At 39.4% G+C, this 25,230-nt stretch overlaps 1 protein-coding gene across 2 annotated transcripts; it reads right to left on the bottom strand.

Annotated features, from left to right (window-relative positions):
• Positions 1 to 1,301: 1,301 nt before the first annotated feature.
• On the bottom strand, positions 1,302 to 20,568 carry prtgb (protogenin homolog b (Gallus gallus)). 2 transcript variants are annotated; one of them, XM_058407385.1, is made up of 19 exons: positions 20,370 to 20,568; positions 19,646 to 19,945; positions 16,085 to 16,229; positions 15,794 to 15,927; positions 15,362 to 15,658; positions 15,082 to 15,241; positions 14,497 to 14,744; positions 12,507 to 12,671; positions 12,004 to 12,318; positions 10,183 to 10,368; positions 7,792 to 7,887; positions 7,388 to 7,574; positions 7,138 to 7,265; positions 6,659 to 6,829; positions 5,793 to 5,975; positions 5,559 to 5,673; positions 5,051 to 5,201; positions 4,816 to 4,935; positions 1,302 to 4,088 (listed from the first exon to the last, which is right to left on the bottom strand). In XM_058407385.1, exons 1-19 carry the CDS (start codon positions 20,434 to 20,436, stop codon positions 3,789 to 3,791), a joined length of 3,468 nt encoding a protein of 1,155 aa, XP_058263368.1. In that variant the 5' UTR covers positions 20,437 to 20,568; the 3' UTR covers positions 1,302 to 3,788. The 2 variants fall into 2 exon arrangements, with proteins under 2 accessions (XP_058263368.1, XP_058263369.1); XM_058407386.1 differs by having other exon boundaries at positions 5,063 to 5,201; positions 20,370 to 20,552.
• Positions 20,569 to 25,230: the final 4,662 nt, after the last annotated feature.

Below are 25,230 nucleotides of genomic sequence, written 5' to 3'. Positions count from 1 at the left end.
ACAAGCGAATAAATAAATAGGGCAAATGTAAGCCTTGTGTCAAATGGGCATTAACAGTTTTCAAAAATCATCGTGTTTGTTACCAGTAATGGGGTTCAAGAAAAAACGTCCCCCTTGGCTTCAGTTAGAAGTACACCGATCAGGCATAACATTATGAGCACTGAGAGGTGAAGTGAATAAGACTGATGATCTCCTCATCATGGCACCTGTTAGTGGGTGGGATATATTAGGCAGCAAGTGAACATTTTGTCCTCAAAGTTGATGTGTTAGAAGCAGGAAAAATGGACAAGAGTAAGGATTTGAGAGAGTTTGACGAAGGGCCAAATTGTGATGGCTAGACCACTGGATCAGAGCATCTCCAAAACTGCAGCTCTTGTGGGGTGTTCCCGGTCTGCAGTGGTCAGTATCTATCAAAAGTGGTCCAAGGAAGGAACAGTGGTGAACCTGAGACAGGGTCATGGACGGCCAAGGCTCATTGATGCACGTGGGGAGCGAAGGCTGGCCCGTGTGATCCGATCCAACAGACGAGCTACTGTTGCTGAAGATTGCTGAAGAAGTTAATGCTGGTTCTGATAGTAATTTCTAGTCATTTCTTGGGAGTAATCTCCCAAGTAAAAAAAAGAGTACATTTTTTCTGTAGAATAGGATATGAACTTTAATTAATATATTTAGCTTCACCTGAATCTATCCTTCTCAGGTAGCAGAGTTATTCCATTGTGTGAGAACATCAGGGCACTAGGTGACTTTCAGCCACCTTTACATCTACCTTGCCAAAATTAGCCCAAGTTCAGTCATATTGTTGGGTATTTTCTCTAAATGCAAAGCTCTGGTACCCAGCAGAGCATCATTTCTTAACACAGTGCCTTTTCCTCCCAAAGGTAGCTCTTTTATTGTCTTATTTTATTGTACAGTGTTTCCTCAAAAACCTTGTTTCAGAATTTTAAAAACTATAGATAGATAGTGTTTCACTAATCTATCCATATCCATCCATCTTCATCCATTCATCCATATCCATCCATCTCCATCCATTCATATATCCTGTACAACATTTCTCCAGGACCTGGTGCTACATAAACATACAACATATAGTTGTACAAACAACAACAACAACAACAACAACAACAACACAACAGAAGTTTGTCCTAGCCACATAAAGTGCCAAGTGTACAACTAAGTGCAAACAGAGCAAGTATATCCATCTATCCATCCATCCATCCATCCATCCATCACTAGCAAAACCAACAGCAAAATACAGGAGACATCCACATGAAAGTTTCAGAAATATATTTATTAAACTGCATTGTATTGTTCTGACCACCTTTGACATGTATAAAAATGGTTAAGCAGCATATCACTTCAGTATTGTTTGTTCATGAGTGCTGGTAACACTTTGGGGAAAGCAAACACAAAAACAAAGAAAGGCTTCTAAACACTGCATTTAAAACCGGCGACATTATTGAACCACAACTGTTCATCTCTAACAAATGAAGAACAAACTGACATGCGTTTTTGACCAATTTATAGATAACACATGAAAAGAAAATATATAGTTATTGAACGAATGGCCGGCAGTCTGTCCTTGTCGATCTGTAGGTTTGTCAGGACTGGCCAACACAAATAACAGATAAAATACTAATCCAAATAAAGAGAAGACAGTCAACCACCCCTTTGTGTTTCCTGTTGAATGAATCCGTTCAGCATTATAATCACATTCAGAGAGATTTCCAATTTTAAACATACCATGCTAAACATACCAAGTTGTATCTGAAATGGACTTTTTAATGGAAATGGTGCAGTAGTCAAAACAAGACGCATTTTTATGAATATATTTAACACTATTCAGTATACTAGGGTGACCATAACACTCTTTGGTATAGATTATTTGTCTATAGAAATGTAGAAAAGTGATTTTGTTGCACCTCACTCAAAAGGGTTGTCACCAAACAGTTTGATTAAACATCGTACCAGCCTACGAAGTCAAATGTTAACAAATATAAGCGAGATGCTGCATATCCTGAATTCAACACGCTCCATACAGACAGGACCGGTCAAACGTTTGGACACCCCAACATCTCAGCCTGTTTATCTCAAGCTGTATGGTTATTTTGTAGCATCCATTTACAAATGAAGCAGGCAACACATGCTGGAATGGGAGATGTCTGAGCGCTGGGAAAGCTTCTCAGGTGTCTCCTCATGAAGCTGCTGTATAGTGAACAGTGCAAAGCTTCTCCTCATGAGTAGAGATATGTTTAAACATTTGATTGGTACCGTATTAAAATTTCAAAAATCACACAGTCTTAGGTCATTAGACACGAGGAAGACATGGAATCACAGTGTTATTCGGCCTGTTTGTGTCCAACCCAGTTAAAAGAAGTAAACAACTCTTTGGATAATAGCATCTGTCACCACTGCTGGTCATCTACAATCTACAAAAGTAAGGTCATAAAGGAAAGAATGGCGCTTATCTAATAGATAAACGCTAAAGCTAAATCTTTGGCTAGGCAAATGAGTTCAAGACAATGACATTGTATTCTTTGTGGCACTTAACATTGTACAGAAATATAGTTATATATCTTTGGCAGTAACAGTATTTTTTGGCATCATTTTACAACTTTCCTGCAATCACTCATTCATTCATTCATTCTTTGGATCTTATATATATTCATATATTGCAAAATGGCCTTGCACCATAAGACCATTGGGTTTTAAAGCTTTCAAAGTTTGATACACAAAAAAACGTATGTGCATCTAATTTTTTTTTGGTTATTTCTTACTTATCACCAAGAACTCAAGAGACAAGAAATAAAGAAATAAGTACTACCAAAGCATACTTGAACTTAAAACCTGCCACGGAAAAGATACAGATTCAAACTATTTCCCAAACCGATCACGACATCGCAGAGAAATCCCAACAAAATATTAAAGCTTTCAAATCTTAAATAAAGAACCACAAAACAAATAGGGACCACAGTTATGATCCGTTAATAAAACTCCAACACTTCGTCAACATGGCAAATTATTTTCCCTAATAATTCACGCAACGCAATAGCTGTTGAGGAGGTAGTACTGAAAAAAGTAAGCAATATAGAATACCGCTAAGAAAAATCAAATAGAGCTGGAGTGAAGTATTACGGCTCCCGTGGCAGTCCGCCCGCGAGGACGTTGCTGCGAATCGGCCCTGAAGCAGCTCCAGATAACATGACGTAAAGCCTGAGGTACCTTAACCTGTTTCATAGAACAAAAATGTCAATAAATAAGACCGAACACTGCAGCTCAGTAAGTAGAAGAGCTAAAACTGAGGTAGATAGAGAGCAAAGAGGATTTACAAACAATGAAAACATTCTATAGCCTAAAAACATTCATCATTTGGTGAGGTATGTCTTCTTCTGATCAAACAGAAGAAGACAAAGATAGTAGGAAGTACATTTGTTAGAAATAATCAGATCCCAGAGAAGGATCCACTGCTCTGAAGTCGTCTGGAGGCTTCATAAACAGATCAGAGAAAGGCATCAGTAAGATGTGAGACTGTGCTTGTGCCTTTGAGCTGACGGTGCAGCACAGGTTAGTGAGCTTGTTTTAGTTCAAACTATTGGAACACGTTTTTGTCGCAAGATCGAGGACAACTCCTTGGCACGTAAAGGTCTTTGGCACATAAAGAACTCCTGATGAGCAGCGTAACCTGAGATAGAGAGAATGTGCAAAGCTGTTTCACCGTTTCATCACTGGCTGTGTACTGTGCTTGAGAAAGGCAGCTGGGATTCAGTGAGGGAAGGAAAAGCGAAATCAATTCACGATGAAACGTCTGGACTGATTTTCACAACAACGTTTGATTCGTCGCCGACATTTTCTGAGCCGTTTTTCCTTTTCTCTTCACGGATGGTAGAGCTGTTCAGTTCGGCCTCGTCCTGAGAGAAATTTCCAGAATCTCCCGTTTCTCCGCTGCTCTCGCTGGTCTGAGAGCTCTCGGACTTGCCGAACGGTTGATAGAAGACCTGTAAGGAGGAGGGCTGGAGAGATGTACCGGCGTTCTCCTGCTCGTACTGCAACACCACCTTCCCCACCTCGTAAAAACACCCTCGCTCCACTGCCTGCAATACAGTGAGTAAGTTAGCTACTCCCTGGTAACACTTGATATTATTAAGGTTTTGTTAACAAAAGGGCAGTATTGGACTACTGATTAGAAAATTAGCTCAAGTCAATGGCAAGATGCCGCTGTTAGGTCCTTGAGCTAAAGTCATTTTACTTCTGTAAGGGCATTTCCTAATGTTATGAATGTAAGCTAACAGAATTTACTGCATTAGCAAACCATAAACCTCAGTATTAACAAAATGTTAAACAGTGTAATTATGAACGTAAATACAGACTTAAGTCTAATGTTTATTCAAGTCAAGACCAATGTTTATTCCACCCTCGACATAAAAAAGCCCAGATAAATTAGCTAATATTAAATTACAACATGTTGATAAATATTGGTAGGATAACACTGTGCTCTACAGCATCACTTCTGAATTTTGGCATTAAATAACCAGAAGCACATGTTAATTATAGTGTCATCATGTTTGTTATCATTATATTTATCACGTTATTTAAAAAGTCTATTGTTCGTTACTAAACTGTTATTTGTGGTGTATAAATTCTGAAACTCATGCTTTGTCCATGTTCACTAAAATCTTAAATGTCAGTTAAAAGAATCTTCAAGTGCTTCACCCTAATACCTAACAACGGAAAAATCAAATGTTAAGACAAACTAAGACTAAATGGGAGTCTGATGTTAAAATCCTGTTAAAACACCCATCATTTTTTGTCTATAATTACCTGGATATGCTTTGGAGGGTGTTTTTCTGCACGTCTGAAAATGTTCCACTTCCTGGTCTGACAGTCCTGACTGCTGCTGACGACGGGTCCGTCGCGATTTATCATCAAAGCTGATCCACCCTGAAATATATATTTATACAACGTCCATTTACTCGAGCATTTTCAAACAACATCCATTTCAGCAATCCAATCATTTTTAGATGAAAAGAAACCTTGTTAGAGGTTAAAATAGTACCATTCCTCTGACCTTGGTGTCAACATAGTGATTTCCCATCATCGGTACCAAAACCTCCACGTTCTCTAGCTGCAGGTGATTGCCTTGTGGTACACCGTTATGAATAATCTCAGCACTCATTTGTCCATTCATCTTTGAGGTGGAGGAATTTCTAATGAGAATAAAACAAAGTGCACACAATGAGTCTGTGTACCATTGTACAAGTTACATGAGCCTCTATATGCAGTTACTACATGCATACACCAATTTATATTCAAATATATTTTTAATAGGCTAATTTTTGTAGTTTCTACAAAACAAACATACATGTGCTCTAACTTCTATTTTTTTTTTTTTTTTTACATCTTTCCCACAACAAATTTTAACCATAAAGTACAATATCTCAATAAACCTTTAACATATCCTCAAAATGTATTGCATTTAGTTTTAAATGCATTGGCTTTCGAGTTAGTTTTCATTACGACAATGGAAATATACCATCAGTCTAATTCAAATGTTTGAAGTGTACCTTGTTCTGCTTTTAGAGATGAGGATGAAGATACAGGTAATGATGCAGGCCAGTGCGATACACACACCAATCATAATGCCAGTCATAGATTTCTCATCTAAATGGTAGAGACCACCTGGAAAATAAAATGGCCAGAGACGTGTCATTGCATCAGATCTTATCCCAGATTGCATTTTTTCAAAATTGAGAAGAAATACATCGTTATAAATAAGTAATTTTGCACTTTATTATTACCTATAGCTTTAGTCTGGCTGTAGGTATGGCGAGGGTTTTTGCCTGGGTGAGTTTTCCCCCTCAGCACAGGAAGATCCACAGTGACGGAGAAAGGGCCATCACCTGCTTGGTTTGAGGCTGAGATCTTCACCAGGTAAACATTACCAGGTTCCAGCTTCTCTAACAGAGCCATAGTGTTGCTTCCTGCAAAGTACAACGTGATTTGTCAGACTTGTTTAGGCAGAATGGTTTCATTGGTAACTGGGGGGAAAATAATATGGCTATATGTCTGTATTCTACTTGATTCATTGAATGAATGAATCCACCAGAAGAGAGATGCAGCCCTATAATTCCTCCCCAGGGTCAAATGCAGCCCACAGACAGATGTTATACCTGCATCTTTCTCTTAGAAAATAAGACAGTTACAGGATGTGGTAGCCTAGTGGTTAAGATGTTATCCTACTGATTAGAAGGTTGTGAGTTTGAATCATAGATACACAAATCTGCCACTGCTGGGCCCTTGACCAAAGCCCTTAACTATCAATTGCTCAGTTGTATAAAATATGCAGCATTTGTCAGACTCCCTTAACCAGAGTGAGTCCACTTTGGATAAGGGAGTCTGACAAATGCTGTACATGTAGCTGGCCAACATGTAATTTTTGCTCTAACAGACGGTGGCAACAGTCTGTGTTAACACAGTTTGCTAAACTGCAAGAGCATTTTATCCAGTCACTACACCTGCATGATTGTACATTACTGAATGTCTAATCGGGCTCCTGATGAAAAAAATTCTGGCCACCCATGCACTAGAATATTACAGTAATTTGATCTAGAATCTAGTAGTAGAGTTTATCAAGTATCTAGTCTTAATTTTGTCTTGTGCATACCTTCTCTCTGTAGGACCTGCCAGTCTCCTGCCAGCCATGCTCTCTGTGGGGCATAGAGGATGGTGTAGTGGCTCACGGTCAGGTTGGGCTGTTCTGGCTCCCTCCAAGACACCAATGCTGTACCTTCCTCTATCAGAGTTGCTCTCACACCCAGAGGAGGAGACGATGGGGCTGAAATACAGCAGAGCCAGAGTAGAAGATTAATATGTCAAAGGAGAGAAGTTTACAATGAAGTTTTTTTGTATAGCACATTTAACAATGAACATTGTCTCAAAGTAGCTTTACAGAACATAGGAAACAAAAAACATGCAAAAAGACAAAATCATCCCTAGTGAGCAAGCCTGTGGCGACAATGTGGCAAAAATATTTCAAATATTACGCTAAGGGTGATAAATGATATGATTCTTTGTGAATGAGGACTAAAGCATGTTAATAAAAGCTGTTTGTTGACTGAAATGTGTTTAAGTCCATTTAATCACCTTCCAGAAGTGTTCTCAGGTATATAGGAGAGCTCCAGGGGCTGGACATGTGATCCATGTGTAAACGTACAGCAAACTCATATCGTGTATTAGACTTCAGTCCTTCCACCATTACTCTTTGTTCATTCCTAAAGAAAGAAATAAAGAAAAACCACTATTAATAGCTTTTAGTATTTGGAAGCAACTACATGAAATATTTGTTCGCCACGTTGTATTTTTTATGTGGAAAAGAAACAGTTGATAGACTCACGTTTGGAGATAGCGAACAGCTGAAGCGTTGTACGGAGCAACAGGGCCATAGCGAATAGAAAAGCTGACTGGTTTCCCAGAACTGAAGGCAGGTCTTCCCCAGCTGAGGCTGACCGACGAGGAGCTGTTGGTCTGACCATGGACGTGGTCCGGAGCAGGTAGTGTGGCCAACCTCCTGTTTGGAGCAGCTGAAAAAGCAAATTGTAAGCATGAATGAGTGCTGATTTTTTTTTAGCAAGCTGAACGTAAACAGTTTGATAAACAGCACAAAATTGTTCATTACAAACCTTCACTGTTTAAGAAAGAACTATCATAAGAAAAGAAACAACTTTATATTAGAAGCTTAACATTTACAAGAAATTCTGTGTGGTTTTAGATAAGCGCTTATTTTCCAGGTACACTCACAAGGACAGCCAGTGGTGCTGACAATCTGATGTGCTTGATAGCCATCACCATGAGCACTGAAGGCTAGAAGCTTCACGTGATATTTTCTCCTTGGATCTGTCAAAAACACAAAACATGATGAGAAAAATCATGAGAATTGTCAACATTCATTCATCTTCAGTAACCGCCTTTGTCCTGGCCAGGGTCAGGATGAATCTCAAGATCATTTACACCTCGGGGCAATTTGGCGTAATCAATCTACTTACTCTGTTTTTAGGTGTCGAGTGGAAACCGTTAGGAGAACATGTGCAACACCATACAGACAGTAACCTGAGATCACGATCAAACCAGTGACCCTGAAGGCTGTGAGGCAGCAACACGACCCACCCATCACGAAGATGTGTTATTTACCATTTCCCTGACTGAATGTTCCAGGGAAAAAATCTTTTAGTCCAACAAAATGAATGGTGGATATTATGCTGACAGCCATTGTGTTGGTTCTGCAGTGGCTCTTTTGTTCATGTCCGCTCTCTCACAACAGGTCATTAGTCAGTGTGACAGTAACTAGCATTCAGCAGTGCTCTGGTCAGTGCTAGCACCTTAGAAAAGTCTGACAATGCAAAACACATTGTGTCCAGACACTATATTGCCAAATGTTTTGGGACATCGTCCTTTACAGCTCCAAACAGCTTCAAATCTTCTGGGAAGGTTTTCTGCAAGGTTTTGGAGTGTGTTCATGGGAATTTTTAACCATTGCTTTATTAGCGCATTTGTGAGGTCAGGCACTGATGTTGGATGAGAAGGTCTGGCTTGCAGTCTCTGCTCTAATTCATCCCAAATATTTTATATCGGGTTGAGGTCAGGACTCTGTGCAGGTCAGTCAAGTTCCTCCACACCAAACTCACTCATCCATGTCTTTATGGACCTTGCTTTGTGCACTGGTGTACAGTCATGTTGGAACAGGAAGGGGTCATCCCCAAACTGTTCCCACAAAGTTGGGAGCATGAAATTGTCCAAAATGTCTTGGTATCTTGAAGCATTAAGAGTTCCTTTCACTGGAACTAAGGGGCCGAGCCGAACCCCTGAAAAACTACACCTGAATTCAATGATTTAGTTGGGTGTCCCAAAACTTTTGGAAATATAGCGAATCTTTCTGAACTGATCCAAAGGTTCAGGATGCAAATAATCTTCACACCACCAAGCTGCCACTGAAGCTTAACCCCTGTGGCTGCAGAGCCTCTGTATGATGTACGATCTGACCCAGTTTTGCAAAAGATATTTATTTTGTTTGAATATTAGTGTTATTTACAGTAATCCGTCACCCTGATAAAATTCTGCATAATTCAGCTTAAGAAAATTAATCAAAGACTTTCCTAGTCTTTAATTTCAGTAAGAAAAACTGCAGGAGGAGGGAGAAGTCTTCCTCAGTGAGTGTAGTATGGGGGTCTTAGAGACTTTCAAGGCAGACGCGAGAGGTCATGGGTCTCTATTGTGAGCAATTCAGCTGCCCATCTCCCGGGATGCAGGGCTTAGGACCTTTGTAAAAAAGTTTGTAAAACTGCATTGCTATAAAGAACAGTGCACTTTTAGCAAGATAGAATATAAAATTATCAGAGGAAATGTCAAAATTCTATTAACTGCATATCTCTAAAATCTCAAAGGACAGTTCTAAGTTTTAAAACAAATATCGTTAGATAAAAGTTAATAAAAGCTTAACACATTCTAGTATGTCTAGTATGTTCTTTTTGTGATAAGAATCTATTCTGTATTATTGCTATTTCTTCATTTCAAATGATGGATGAAGTAAAGTGGTCATGACTTGACATTTGAACTTGAAGCTATTTTCTCTAAGCTCCCTGCTCCTGTCACCGTGCTTTGTGTGTCCATCTCGGACCCATTCCCCAGACCTTTGTTTGAGCCGTAGTGTCCAGCTGGAGTGGGAGGAAGGTCTCACGGGCTTCTGCTAAACCCGTGAACAATAGGCCGCCATGATAAGGCAAGGGACAAGGATGGGAAAATGAGTGAAGACACATCTGGGTTGTAACCTTTGACACTGAGAGGGGGTAGGCGACTAACATAAAGCCAGGCCAGGCTGATCAGAGGGAGCGTGCATAAAGCAGAACAGACCCAATGGCAAGTATCGATCAGGAGGAAAATAGAGTATGCTCACTTAACAACCATAAAATATGTAAAGCACTATAATTATACTTCACTATAATAATATATACTACACTAATATATAGTGAATTGCCACATCAACTCCAAACTGTATAGTTTAGTTAGAGAAATATCATTTATATATTTATGTACAGCATGACAATAGCACTGGTACTGATCAATCGCATCTAAATACATTCCATATTCCAATTGGTTGAGATGATCAGTTTCATATCTGAAACCTGAAACACTCACCAAGTGCTGAAATTGTATGCTGGTAGTCCTGAGGGCGGAGCTGGATAGTTGAGCTCTCTGATTGGCCGTCAGGATGCCAGAAGAGTTTGTAACCCTGGATGACAGCATCACTGGGTGCAGGATGCCAGCGTACAGAAACTGAAGTACAGTTAAAGGGCTCCAACTCTAGATTAGGGGCAGAGGGTACTGCAGATACAAATGGAGAGAGAGAGAGAGAGAGAGAGAGAGGGAGAGAGAGAGAGGGAGAGAAAGAGAGAGAGAGTGAGAGAGAGAGGTCAAGATAGTAGGCAGCCTAATAATCCTTCCCATATGTGAGTGAAAGAAGCATGACATTACTGTATATTCACTACACTATGATTAGAAGCTAATGTAATTAAAAAAATACTACATGTGCATTATAGACCCAAACACTGCTGAATGAGGAGGAGAACCAAATAAGTTGATATAGATATACAATTTGCAAATTATTTAGAACATCTCTGACACTCTTGGTCATTCTTGGCTTGGTTACATGTTCTCTTATTAAAGCAACAGACAAAATAAAACAGTAATTACAAAATGGCACTGTCACACATTCTAATCATACAGTAATCTTGCTATTTAATAAGATTTAATCCCATAATCAGGGTTCTGTAAAGTGAAGATTCTCCAATTGAAAACCCACTGCTGTCCACTCCTGATTTTTATTTTTTTTTTACTAACATGCTAAATCCACAAAATAAGGAGCTTTATTCTTAGCTGACCAGATGCATCATGTGTTAGGAGCAGGCAAATCTCAAACCTTTGCAGAGTAGAGTGAATCCACAGGACTAGAGTAGAGCTTTGTGTTTGTATACAGGTAAAGACAATATTATAACTTGGATCTTTTTGCTTCATTACACTTACTTAACTTGAAGGAAATAGTTCATCTACCACTACAGCCAAACCTCAGGAGCTCTACATCAGCCCTAACAAAAATAACCAACTTCTGTTTAGCTGAATACGGAGATAAATAAATGCAGTAAGGCTGCCTCTTTTATGCCACTCATCACCCCTGCCTCTGAAATGGCCCCATTCTTCTCCAAGTCCATACACAGCCTGGGGCATTTTTCTTTATGACCCGTGACTGAGATGGCTCCTCACTGACAGACCAGATCAGAGGTCACTGAGCAACAAGCTTAATGCTTTAACAATGTCGATTTGCAAATATCCATCATGCTCAAGCTATTTCTGCCTAATGGAACAAATCTCTAAAATGCTAAAATGAAAAACTTTAGACAGCTTTTCTTTTCTTTAGAAAACATAAGTCACTTGTTTTACTACTGTAAAATGAAACACTAATAAAAACTGGCACCGTCATCTCCTTTAGCTTTTTTTTTTAATGAAAATGTTTGTCCACTTCCAAATTTCAGATCATTTTTCAAAATAAATAAATGCTGTGGATAAGATAAGAGACCACTTTCTGGATAAAGATCACTGAGCCTGTCTGGAAGAACAACTGGGGCAAGTTCAAGATTTTGGGGTAAAATTACCAGCCAGTTTCTTAAGAAAATGCACAACAATAGACCTACAATAATTCTTTATACGGTTCTTTATTCATTTTAGAATTTAGAATTGTTCATTTTTCTTGTTATTAGAAGCATATATTTATTTTATAGATTTTTCTTCCAGGTGTCTTAAACCTTGACATAGTGCTGTACGTCACCTTTTGTGATCATTTCAGAAAGGACAGTTCTATGTTTGAATTTTTGCAGGTTTTGCTTGTTTGTCTGGAAAAAAGTTTGGTTTATATCTAACTCATCTTTCTTGTTAGCAAGCATTGTCCAGTATGCATGCCCTCACCTGTGGCTTTGGAGGTTTTGGGTGTTCGGTGAGAGCTCCAGGCCGATGGCTGGCTCCAGCCCACGCGGGTGGACACCTCAATACGCAGCAGGTAGATGGTGTCAGGCTGCAGGTCCTGAAACAGGTACTGAGAGGAGTTCTCACCATTTCCAGGCAGCTCTACTGAGCTAACCTGTTCATTGGCGGCAGTACGGAAGGACAGGCGGTAGGCAGTGACACGTCCTCGACTTAGCTTGGCAGGAAGAGGCTGCCAGGACACCAGAATATCAGTAGGGCTGCGGCTGGTAAGGCTTAGCTCAGGGGTGCGGACAGGCACTGGGACAGAAACAAAAAAGTACATTGCATTTATGAGTATGAGGTGATTTGTGAGGAAGGAAAACAAAACTGTTGGGATCCCACTAAGGAAACACTACTCCAGAGCTACCATCAAAACATTTATGTCCTGAAATAAAGGCTATAAAACACTATAACTTTACGCTGACTGCCGACTGTGCCACACTCACCATCCTCCAGTGTGTGTTGTGTCACTTGCTCAGACATACGGCTGGCGCCCAAGGGCATGTAGGCCACTATATAAAACGTGTAGTTACATGCCGGCTCCAGATCATCCAAAATGTGGCTAGTTGTGTCATTTCCAATCACTGCTTGATACTCTTCGTTGTTTAGACCTGCGGAAACAATCAAATCTTTGTATCAATGATTCATTAAAAGAAAAAGGCTTAGCAGTATTTTGAGGCTACAAGGAAACCTTGTGGTCAATATATCAAGAGCTACACTGAGAGTAGTTACTGCCACCTATTCACACCAAAATATAAAGATCTTACAATTATTATTGTTAGTGTAAATATTTATATATATATATATATATATATATATATATATATATATATATATATATATATATATATATAAATATTTACATAAATATTTATATATATAAATTTTATCCGAATCTGAGTGTACTGGAGACTCTATGACGGCAATGCTTTCTCCGTAAGCAAACTTGATAAAGCAATGTTTTTAAAAGTTGCATAATATCTGTGTACATAATGCCCAAAATGACAGGCAGGAAATGATCTTTATTTTCTTTAAACTCTGTTACACAAGATCCCCAGCTCTTTGGAAATACACCCTTACCTAGACACAATCAGAACCAGAAAGCTAAAAGGAAAAGAAGGCACAAAATGAACTGTGCCTTTAAGAGTAACTGGAGCTCAGTCCCTACGAGTGGACAAAGCTGTTCTGCCCCCTTTCTCCTACTCTGACCTCATTGTGGTATGGAAACAACAGATGGCTAACACTGCACATCACCGAGTTTCACCTCACAAGAATTTGCAAACCTTATTACTCTTTTACTTTGGGATACAAAAAACAGATTTTGTATTCCTTAGCCATTCTGGTCAACATCACTTATTTACAATCTGGCTGCAGAATCGCAAAAAAAAAAATGTACATGAACATTTTGCCAGAACATAGCCAACATTTCTTTTGTGAAACCTCTAGTGATTAAGTGTAGATATCTCTGAATAAGCATAGATATTTATCTCTGATAAACTTTAGGCAAGGCTTTTGGGTGCTGATAGCAGTGATATAGTAAAAGATTTATCTAGTAAATGCTGACCCACAACATCTCACCTAACAGCCAGCCAACTGGACTATAAAGTCCGGTTACATAAACTGTTACATATAAATGTTTTATACCAGTGAACTTGGACACGGTTTTTGGTTTCTGTACAACCTACCAATTATTTATAGAATCAATATTAAACAAGCTACTTATTTACTTAGTTGGTACACCATTAATTTCTATTAATTACACCATTAATTTCCCGGTTCCCACAAAAAAATTATTTAACAATAAATTAACATTAAGCTATTATTAAACATGCCCATACTCACTGTTATTCAAGGTTATATGCTGCACAAACACCAGAAAACTGCACTGATATACTATACTATATCAGTGCTATACTATATATATAACTGCAAAGGTTTTGGCATGAAGGTAACCAGTACTTATCAGTACCTCATGTTTCACAGATTAAGCACACAGTTAGCTTCTTTCTTGTTTTTTCAATACATTTCCATGCAAGTATATGCCACTAGCCTCATAAACATACTGCATGAAGGTCTGTCAAATATTTCCCATATTCACCGGCAACAACAGATGGTTTTATGACATATGATTGGCACATCGTTTCAAAACGCTAAAACTGAATGCAAAACTAACAACTAAATGGAAAAACAAACTTTCCATTTATTTTTTCATGTTTTATGTCAAATTGTTGTACTTAGCATCTTTAGATGAATATGGATGCACTAAATATGACTGTAGGTTAAGATGACGTGTTGGGGCGATTACTTCTTTACAACGATTCTGACCAGTACAGAAGACAAATTGGTTTGTTTTGGTAAAAATTCATTTATACTCTAATAATATAATCTTGCTCTCTCTTTTTGTCCTTCCCTCCACCCTGTTTTCCTAAGTCTTACCTTCTGCCTTCATGTAGTGCACCGAGTAGGCAATGACTTTATCTGCGTTGTACTGAGGCCTCTCCCAAGCTAGTAAGATGGCAGAGCTGGAGATGGTTTCAGCATGAATGTTTCGGGGAGCGCTGGGTCGATCCTCTGACATAACCACAATCAGCCTTGCCATGGATAGAACCGAGCCCTGTGAGTTCTCAGCCTGGCACTGGTAGATGGCATCGTCCTCAGGAATGATCTGGGTTATCACCAATTTACTGAAAAGGAAGAAAATACTTAGTTCATCATGTTTCTTCTTATACAAGTGAAAGATCACTGACCTCAGGAGAACTTCATGAGGTGGTATGAAGCTGGGTTCAGAATGCATGGTATGAGATTAAGCTGGTCCAAGCTTCAAGTAGTTGTGGCCCAAAACATGTAATTATGTAAATATCTTGCATCCTAATTTACCCTTATGTCACAAATACTTTCTAGGTGTCAGTAAATGTTGTGATGTCTGCTGTTTTAGATATGAGCAGAAATAATACACATAACAGTGGAGCAGACCATATGGCCAGGAAATCCACAATTTTGACCTGAATGCTGTTGGCCTACCTGTTGTACATCTTAATCCTGCCGTTGGAGTGAATAGCTTCCGCATTTTTCAGCCACGTGATGCGAGGAGATGGCATTCCCTCCGCCTGACAGCTAAAGCGAGCCGTGCCTGCTCTAGGCCGAGTCTGACTCTCTGGCTTCTCTACCATCGATGGAGGCACTGTGAAATGACATTCGCACTCATTCAGAGCGAGACAAAAATAAAAGTCTGGTGTATTGCACAAAAAGCCAACATACAACTGAACAATAGTATTTACTATAGTGAAGACAATTTCCTCACCCAGCACTGTAAGGTTTGCAGCAGCAGTGGTGTAGTTACGTGTGCGTGGTGTTGTTGCTCTACACAGGTAAACTCCACTGTGATGGGCTTTTACATTCGAAATGACCAGATTCCCATTTCCCATCACTTTAACCCCAAACACATCTATGGGCCTAGAGTCTGCCCTGCTCCAAGACACCAAGGGGCGAGGGTTGCCCTCTGCTACACATTCAAGAACAACGGTCTGGTGCAGGCTGGCAGTGATGTTCTGGGGTCCTGCAATGATCTGGGGCTTCATGAGTGGTCTGGCTCCAGATACTAAAAGAGAAAGTGTTGGTTTTACTGGCAGGAGTCTTACTTTGTCTACTTTGTCCATCTTTCAGATATTATACAGTAAGGCTGCCTTGGCTGCAGTTCCTCCACACACACACACACACACACACACACACACACCTGGCTTGACCGTAAGAAGAGCCTCCCTGCTTTTTAGCTGACTTGCAGCATTGGAGGCGACACAGCGGTAAAGCCCAACATCCTCTGGTTTTACCTCATGGATCTGCAAAACTCCATTTGGCAACACAGCGATTCTAGAGACGCAACAACAAAATAACGTTTATTATACAAATAGCTGTTATCCATACAACCACACTACACAGCCGTGTAATCCAACAGAAATTAGTTAGAATATTTACTATATTATACTTCACACAAAACAACTGCAGAACTGAGTGGAAGGCTGTGTACCTCTCTGTTTCCAGAGGCAGAACTTTTTGGTTGACTTCCCACGTGATTATGGAAGGTGGGTTGGCATTGACACTGCAGACAAACCTAGCTACAGAACCCTCATTAACTACCACAGGAGAGGGTTGAGTCACAAAGGATGAGATACCTGAAAAAAGAGACAGAAAGAAAGAGACTGCTGTTTAAAGATCACTGCTGAAGAGCTTCATGATATATGCATCACACACACACACACACGCACGCTTGCAAGTTCTGCACTTATTTGTCGTCATATGTTTCTGACAGTTGTATAGCAGAGTATTACTTATAATTAAAAAAAGGGTACATGAAGTTTAATTATTAATTCATTAATACAATATTATTTATCAAATGTCAACCCATTAGCTTATTATGTATCAGTATTTCTCACTATGAATTAAAATGAATAAGAAATTAATGCAGAGAGTAAGGAGTCTATTGAAGTCTCTTTTTAAGGATTTAGAATTATACAAAATATTTATTATTCCATCACCTAATGATAGAGTGTTTACGATACATTTCTGGGCAAATAAATGTCACCCTCTCCCAATATAACATAAAACACTTTTAGTTTAAAAAAAAAAAGCAACCTTTTACATATGTAAATGAAAGTATACAGCCTGAAATAAAAACCGCTATTCAATACAGTGACCTCTCTGATCAATACACCAGTGCCGGTGGATGATGGCTATTCATGGATCATTATTAATCAATAATTGCCCTATACACTCAGAGTCAATTCATTCAGAATATTGACTGAAATTAATCGTCCTATTCGATGGGAGAGTCAATACTTACAAAATAGAGCAGGATCTCATTACCTAAAGTAATATTTAAGCACCATTATGTGGCTTGAGGGAAGAATTCAAATAATGATTGTTTAATCCATTAACATATTAAAGACAAAGGTCATCTGAATTCAAACTAGAGTCTATAATCATAACAATAACCAATAAATATGTTTTTTTTTCTAAATATAAATATTGTCTTTATAATTATTACCTATCTACAGATTAATAACTTTGGATGCTTTAATGATGATCATTTTGCAGTGTTAGTTCAATTCATCTCACTTTGCCATTGTTTTCTTTTTCCTCACCAGCAACATCAACCCCTCAACCCACCCCTAACACCACCACCACCACCACCACCACCACCTCTCCCCATACTCTCTCTTCCCCTCTCCCTCTCCTACTCCAGTAAATGATGTTAAAGGAAATCAATGAATGTTCATCTCCGGATGTAAAAATCTGTCCTTGTAAATCATGTTTGAAGGACAAGAGGGAATTAAAACAGCCTTTGTTTACACATACTGCTTAATTATAGCATAGAAACATTCAAAGAACCCAGTGCCCCACTCCTTTTGTGCCATCTCACTAAGAAATCAACTAGCCTTTGCTTTGGTTCTTAACCTGACCTGTGCCAGCTTCAGTGAGTTAAAGGATCACCATCTCCTCATGTAACTACCTGCATTAGATTTCTCTGATTCTTAGGAGGGACTTTTTTTTGTTATTCTGTAGGCATAAAAGCTCTCATCATTGTGATAAAAGAGCTTTTATTCTTGCTCAGGATCAGCTCAGTACTCAGCTTGCTCAGGATCAGTCCAAATTTAATACGCTCTTAAACATATTGATTTTACCAGAAATTTCAGCCAGAGTAATAATCCCGGATGAGCATCACAATACAAGTTTCCCCTCATTTGACTTCTTTTGAACCCTAAAAAATGTGCAAAACCAATAAACCTAAATAAATGAAAATCCCCCCCAAAATCAAACAGAGGCTTTAAATAATAGAGGGATGTCCCCAATTTTAATCACCACTCCTCAAGTAGGCTTCTGTGCATGTATTAATGTGTGCGTGTGTCTAGCTGGTCAGTGCTGTGAGGTCAGCTAGGCCATAAAGTGAGGATCAATGCCTAGGTCAAACAGCACAAAGGTTTCCTATCAAAGGTCAGGGGTCACCTGAGCCCGTCTGTCCACCCAGTTTCAGCCAGGACTGAGAGACCCCCTTACTTGCACCCTCCCTTGCAGTTCTACAGCTACACAGATTTTATTTTTTCCTCTCAAAGTAAGAGGTAGTAAGTACCATGACTCAACACATGATTTATTTTTTTTTACCAGATAAATAAACACATCTAGAGAACGTTAGTAGACTAGTAAGTATAGCTGACTTTTGAGTTATGCCAGAAATCACACAAGAATCCAGACATTTGCCTGAAAATAAACGTAACCCAACACACTTTCTGAAAGACTATATTAAAACCAAAAATTTGAACATGCATTACTTAACTTACTAAAAGACTTTCTTAACTGACTTAAAAGCCTGAAAGGAGTAACATAGTAAACTAAAAAAAGGCCAGAGTTTGTGAGGAGCACTAAAGCATCAATCAGGTTAGATCCAGGCAGCAGGCCAGGACATTGACTATCACCCTGAAGCAGGGACAAAGCCAGTCCCACAACCTTCCTGACCTTTAAGCCTCTCCCATGGGCCTTCACACAGGCTGTGAATAAAACCAACTAATAGCCTGCCCCATCCCCCAAAAACTGCCCCACCATAAGCTGGCCTTGGCTGCACAAAGTTTTTAACCCCTCAGATGCTGGGGATAGTGTGATTTGTTGATTTTCTTAACCTTAATCTTAACTTTCAATGTCAGCAAGTAAAAAATAACAGAACGTTTGAGGACCTTATCTTGTATTTTGAATATAGGAGTCATGTATTATAATAGCTGTTAATAAATACCTTAGTCAAACACTGTAATCAAACATGATCTCACATATGATAAATCTATGTTTACAAAATCTTTTAATCTCCACATCTGGATTTGATCTTAAATGCTATAATTCTGTTTACGTGCAATATTCTCAATTGAGAATCACAGTCTGTCTATTTGACAACGTCATCACTGGCCTAACTCGAATAGGCACAGCTGTCCTCTGTCCACAGGTCTGCGTCCAAACAACGGCCTTAGCGCAGTGTTTTTTTCTTTTTGGGGATGGTCACAAGGACAAAGAAGGCCGGAGAGAATGGCCTTTTAGAGATTCCTACGTGTAGCCAACCAGAAAACAACAGCATGTGAGGCACTGACCAGACGAAACCTAATACAACTGCATGCAAATATGTGCAGCTACAGCGTATGAAAGTGTGTGTGTGTGTGTGTGTGTGTAGAAAAAACCTTAAGAACTTGAATTCGGTTTCTCATTCTTTCTCAAGTGCCCTATAATCTTTATGATGCCCCTGATTGACTGTCCACCCAGGCTTAAGTACCCTTTTAACTGATTACATAAAACGTTACAGCCATTAAAACTGAAGAAACAAGGTACCCATAAAGCTAACTAGACAAACCTGTCTGAAGAGAAAAGGCACGTATATGTCATTAGAACTCTGATGGATGAATGCAATATCAAAAAAAGTAGAAATTGTACATCCTAGATAAGGCAACTTGCACAAACACTTTTTTTGTCAGTATATACACGACACATGAGTGCACTAATAGGCTTAGGCTCAATACAACACATTTGACCGTAACTTCTTCTGTCCCATACTCACTTGAGATTGTAAGGTGAGCTCTTTGGCTTAGGATGGCTCCATATTTGTTGCGAGCAAGACACTGATAAAAGCCTTCGTCTGATTGTTCCACTCCTCTGCTTACAGATGACAGATACAGAGATCCGTTCGGCAAGAAACGAACACCATCGCTCTCTAGAACCCTGGCCCCGTTTTTCTGCCACCGGACATCCACGGGCGGTTCTCCTTGGGCCAAGCAGTCCATCACTACATGATCGTTCTCAAATACCGTCTTGTCATTGGGTTCGGTAACAAAAGACAACTCACTGAAACAGAAAATAACTGAGACAGAAGACAGGTGCAGAAAGGGTGAGAAGATGCTTAGAGGATTTGGATAAGGTTCTCAAACACTTGAAAAGATACTAAAACCAGAAAGTTGTCCTGTGTAAAAACAGTTCAGAATACATATAAGCACAGAGTATTAATTGATGAAGTCAGATTATTTCAGATATAAGTCGTGCTTTTAATAGGATTAAAGTTAAAGACTGAATTCTGGCAATACATTTACGCATCAAAGACATTCAGCAAATAGGTCTAATTTTAAGCTGGTAAATCAAAAGCAACATAAATCATTTCTACATAATAGGAATAATAGGAAACAAATCTTATGTCGCAACATTTTGATCATCATCACTTCTTGAAGACTCGAGCTCGACCTCGGACCTTTCTATTCATCCATTAAAAAGGACATTCACGTGCGTCTTACCTGGGAGCGTCAAAACCCAACACAAAATCAGCAAATGCTGACTTTTCCTCCGCCAAAAGAGCTCCATTTATTGTAATTTCCGTGGCATTTCCCCCCCAGTGCTGTGAGCAGTAGCGCTCCGGGGAGCTGCGCGTCCGAAAGCTCGAGTCACTAATGAGAGCCTTTCCACTTTCTGCTCAGCGTGCTCGCGCCCCCATCCTTACGCAATCATACGTGATTGCGTCACTCAGCTCGGACCTTGTCAAGTCCCCCTCCCCTCAAACCTTATGTTCAAGTGCAAGGCCAGAAACTAGTGATGCTGCATAAAAACACAAGTTCAGTCTTACTGACACTGTGAATAAAAGGACGTGCAAATGAAACAACTCTTGTGATAGATGAACGTTCTGTAGAAAACATATATGACAAGTAAGCAATAAAACCTCATCAGCTTCACATAACCTTCAGTATAATGGTGTCATGTAAGTCCCCTAGGTATGTTCTCAGCTCTCAGGTTTCAGTTTTAAAATATTTACCTTTTTACACTTTGTACATGAAAATGTACTTTTGGTGCATCTTCTATAACGCTTCATATTTATATCACACAGAATGGTACTGCATATTCTGCAAAAATGTAAAAAAAAACCCAATTTGTCATATTTTATTGTACATTCATACACTTGCTGTAAAGTGACATTGAAAGAAGTTTTGGTGCATCTTTACTGTTCCTCAAACCAACGTATTCAAGGCTGTTTATTTGATATTCCATCTCAGCTGTCCAGTGCAACCGTTTCTAAGTAATAAACAGAACATTTGTGATAAACACTTAGCCAGATATATAGCCAATATATGCATTTATTGTAAGGCTGCTATACATGAGTTGCACTGGGAGTTGCACCCCACTATACAGACAGCTGCCTAGAAACATTGAACTCTGGGTAATTATAAAGAGATATTGATGGCCACACGTCAGCTGCTCAATAAACAGTCATATCGATCCAGTGAGCGGTATCGAGTGACCCTCCCCACCTAACACACGCACACACACACACACAAGCCCCCTCTCTCTATTCAGGAAGTGGACAATAGAGCAGCTGTTAAATCAGCTGAGCATTATCAAGATCGACCCTTTCTGGACTCTCCCATGAACACAACGCACTGGGGGTTAGAGCGCTCTGATAAGACACGATAACCTGACTGTATCCTGTTACTTTTGTATGCAGTGTAGGCAAACAGTGTTCGTGTATCGTGACACTTTGGTTTTTCTAACTCATTCTATTGAATGTAGAATGCTGAATATCAAGCTCAGAACTCTGAGAATGTCAGATGACTGAAGATTTCCTTTTATTTATACAGTACTGACGTTGGGTGAACCACAGTCCCTTATCTGCATTGCATGTGGAAAAAAAAGTTTCAGGAATCAAATGTAATTAAACAAAGTAGTATCATGTTGAAAAATAGTCACGCTAAGTTATTTAAAGCTTTCATTCCTGTTCAGAGTGTGATCCATGAGCCTTCCCTGATCAACTACTCTGATGATCTTCCCATCAAAATGTTCTTTTTACATTTACGGCATCTTGCAAACACGCTTATCCAGAGGGACTTACATTTATCTCATTTTATGAGACATTTTATTTAGGATCAAGGGTCCAGCAGTAGCAGCTTGGTCATCTTAGGGCTTAAACCTACAGCCTTCTGAGCAGTAGACCAACACCATAACCAATGAGTCCCCAACTCCCTGTTTAGTTCCTAAATTCATACTTAATGATGTTATCTTACACCAGATAACTTGATTTCTCCCTTAAAGCGTCCTTCCATAATGTCTATTCTTCAAACTCCATAGTAGCACTACAGTTTAGGGGTCATTGTATTGCTGCAAAATGAAGAGTATTCACTGGTTGCATTTTCTGGATCTGCTCAATTATGGAACTATTGCTTAATTATTATAAAGTATTCTTTATATGTATCTGTTCAGGTTATCCAGTACTGGGTTTCAGTAATCTGCCAGAGTGTATGAAACTGCAAAACTCACTGGTATGGTTTCAGTTCATAACAACACATAACAAGGCTAATATTTCAGCTCCCCTGCTACCCAGACATAGAAAAGCCATCGAATCATCTCTCAGATAGGCAAAAAGTCTTTAGATAGCCGTATATAAGTAAACAGTTTATGTATATACACAGTTAAATCAGCTATTGACTGGATCAGACCATTGATCCACTTTCTCCTCCCTTACAGCTGAGGGGTTGATCAGTCCACTCTGAAAAATCAATGCAGGTTAGACGTTGTTAATACAGTGACCCTGCTTTTGAATGTGAATATCACAATATTAACTATTGAATATGAGATTTATATTTGTTATGCTGTCCATGCAACAAGACAAAATGATATTTCCTTTGATTCAATGCATTTCAGGAATGTAAACATCTTGACTAAATTACTAATAAGATAACTATTAGATGTGCATCTGATTAAAAACTGATGAAATATATTCCAGACACAAGATAAAGCTTCATTCTTCACGGAGATTTCTGCACCCTGGTGGTAACACAAGGCCAGTGAAGCGCTGGCCAGAATCAATAGGTTAATAGGTCAAAAGTCATTAACATATTGTGAATATATTGTGGAAGACAAGCTGCAAAAGTGCTTCTCTTCCATTGGTGAAGGGAGGATTTTATTACACTACTCTGTCTTTCTGGGTAAGAGTGTGTCACAGCGTGTAAGGATTTGAGCGAGTTTGACGAAGGGCTAAATTGTGATGGCTAGACCACTGGATCAGAGCATCTCCAAAACTGCAGCTCTTGTGGGGTGTTCCCGGTCTGCAGTGGTCAGTATCTATCAAAAGTGGTCCAAGGAAGGAACAGTGGTGAACCGGCGACAGGGTCATGGACGGCCAAGGCTCATTGATGCACGTGGGGAGCGAAGGCTGTCCCGTGTGATCCGATCCAACAGACGAGTTACTGTTGCTCAAATTGCTGAAGAAGTTAATGCTGGTTCTGATAGAAAGGTTTCAGAATACACAGTGCATGATGGGTCAGGGCTGTTTTGGCAGCAAAAGGGGGACCAACGCTTAATAATGTTATGGCTCTGAGATTTTCCAGTATTTAAATATGTTTGGGATGTTTATTGGTATCTGATGTTGACATGTACTGTCACAGATATAATGAATCATGAATATCTATAATATCTACAGCTGATCTAAGGGTAAAAACTTCATGTGTCTGCTAATAAGTCAAAGCTAGATGCCAGAGCCCACATCTGAATCCAACTAAAAATCTGTGGGGTGACCTGAAGCAGGCTGTAACACAGGAGATGCTCTTATAATTTGCTGGACCTTGAATGTTTGTTTTGAAAATATTGCCATGACAAGATGAAGGACTCTGTGTAATCAAATCCAAAGGTGCTTCAGTAAAGTGTTGGGTGTTATACAACCAGGTTATTGTCATTTTTATTTTAAAATTATTTTCATTGTTCCTTTTTCCGCAATTTATTTAATACGTTTTAATATCACATTGATGGTGGAAAAAAGTTGTGGTTTATCTTGGATTCATTTTCTTAATTAAACACACACACACAGAGTAAATACGAGTCACCTACATATACTAAAATCTGATTTTATTACACTACTCTGTCTTTTTGGGAACGAGTCTCTTAGCATGGCACATCTTGACTTGGCAAAAATTTCCCACACTATCTTGCAAAAATAGTCAAAGTCTATCAAATTATAAGAATATCTTCTGTGCACAGCCTGCTTCAGGTCAGATTTTTAGTTGGATTCTTTGGCTAGGTCATGTATGCTTTGGGTCATTGTCAAGCTGAAAGGTGAAATAATGAAGAAGAAGAAGAACTGAGGGGATGAAGCATGAAGGGGGCATGAAGCCTTTATTATCGCCACACATACGACAGCACAGTGGAATTCTTTTCTTCGCATATCCCAGCTGAGGAAGTTGGGGTCAGAGCGCAGGGGCAGCTATGATACAGCACCCCTGGAGCAGAGAGGGTTAAGGACCTTGCTCAGTTGCCCAACAGTGGTGCCTGGTGATGCTGGGGCTGGGGATTGAACCCTGATCCTCTGACCAACAACCCAGAGCCACCACTGCTCGATTTAGTAATCCGGTATTTGTAGATTTTCATGATTCCCTTTTGCTTGACACAAGCCCTGGCTCTAGCTGAAACAAAGCAGCTTTAAAGCATAATGCTGCCATCACCATGCTGCACTGTTGGTATGATGGAAAAGGTGCTTTTTTTCAATACAAAACTTTCGGAATTAGTCTCATCAGACCATAAGACATTTTTCCATATGGTTTGGAGTGATTTAGTTCAGTCTGGATGTATTAGAAAGGGCTCGTTGCTTGTTGTCGCATGCAGAGAGTAATCAGTACATTGTCAGATACTCATTCACTCCTTTACCATTGCCATAGGTCTCTTAGCAGCCTCACTGGTTAGATTTTGTCTTGTCCTTTTTTAAAATTTTCCTTTTATAAAATCTCTGAACTGCCGTTGCGTGGGTCAGCTGTCGGCACAGAGGAATTAGTGCAAAGTCTATAGTGAACTACTCTGACCTATCAGTTCCTCAAGAGCTCTTGGCTGCTGTCGTAGAAAGGACATTATTGACATTTACATTATTTACTGTCCAGCGTCACCCAAATGAGGATGAGGTTCCCTTCTGAATCTAGTTCCTCACTTATCATCTCAGGGAGTTTTTCCTTGCCATCACCCCAGGCTTGCTTGCTCATTAGGGATAAATAGTAACTTATCTTTAATTTTTTTTTCTATACTTCTGTAAAGCTGCTTTGAGACAATGTCCATTATTAAAAGTGCTATACAAATAAATTGATTTAAAAAAAAATTGGTGGGACATCCTGTCCTTGGGGATGTCACTGT

This window comes from Hemibagrus wyckioides, linkage group LG14 (genome assembly GCF_019097595.1).
Source record: "Hemibagrus wyckioides isolate EC202008001 linkage group LG14, SWU_Hwy_1.0, whole genome shotgun sequence".
In the NCBI taxonomy this organism is placed as follows: Eukaryota; Metazoa; Chordata; class Actinopteri; order Siluriformes; family Bagridae; genus Hemibagrus; species Hemibagrus wyckioides.
The sequence above is the reverse complement of the archived record's forward strand: the minus strand, read 5'-3'. Positions and strand labels throughout refer to the sequence as shown.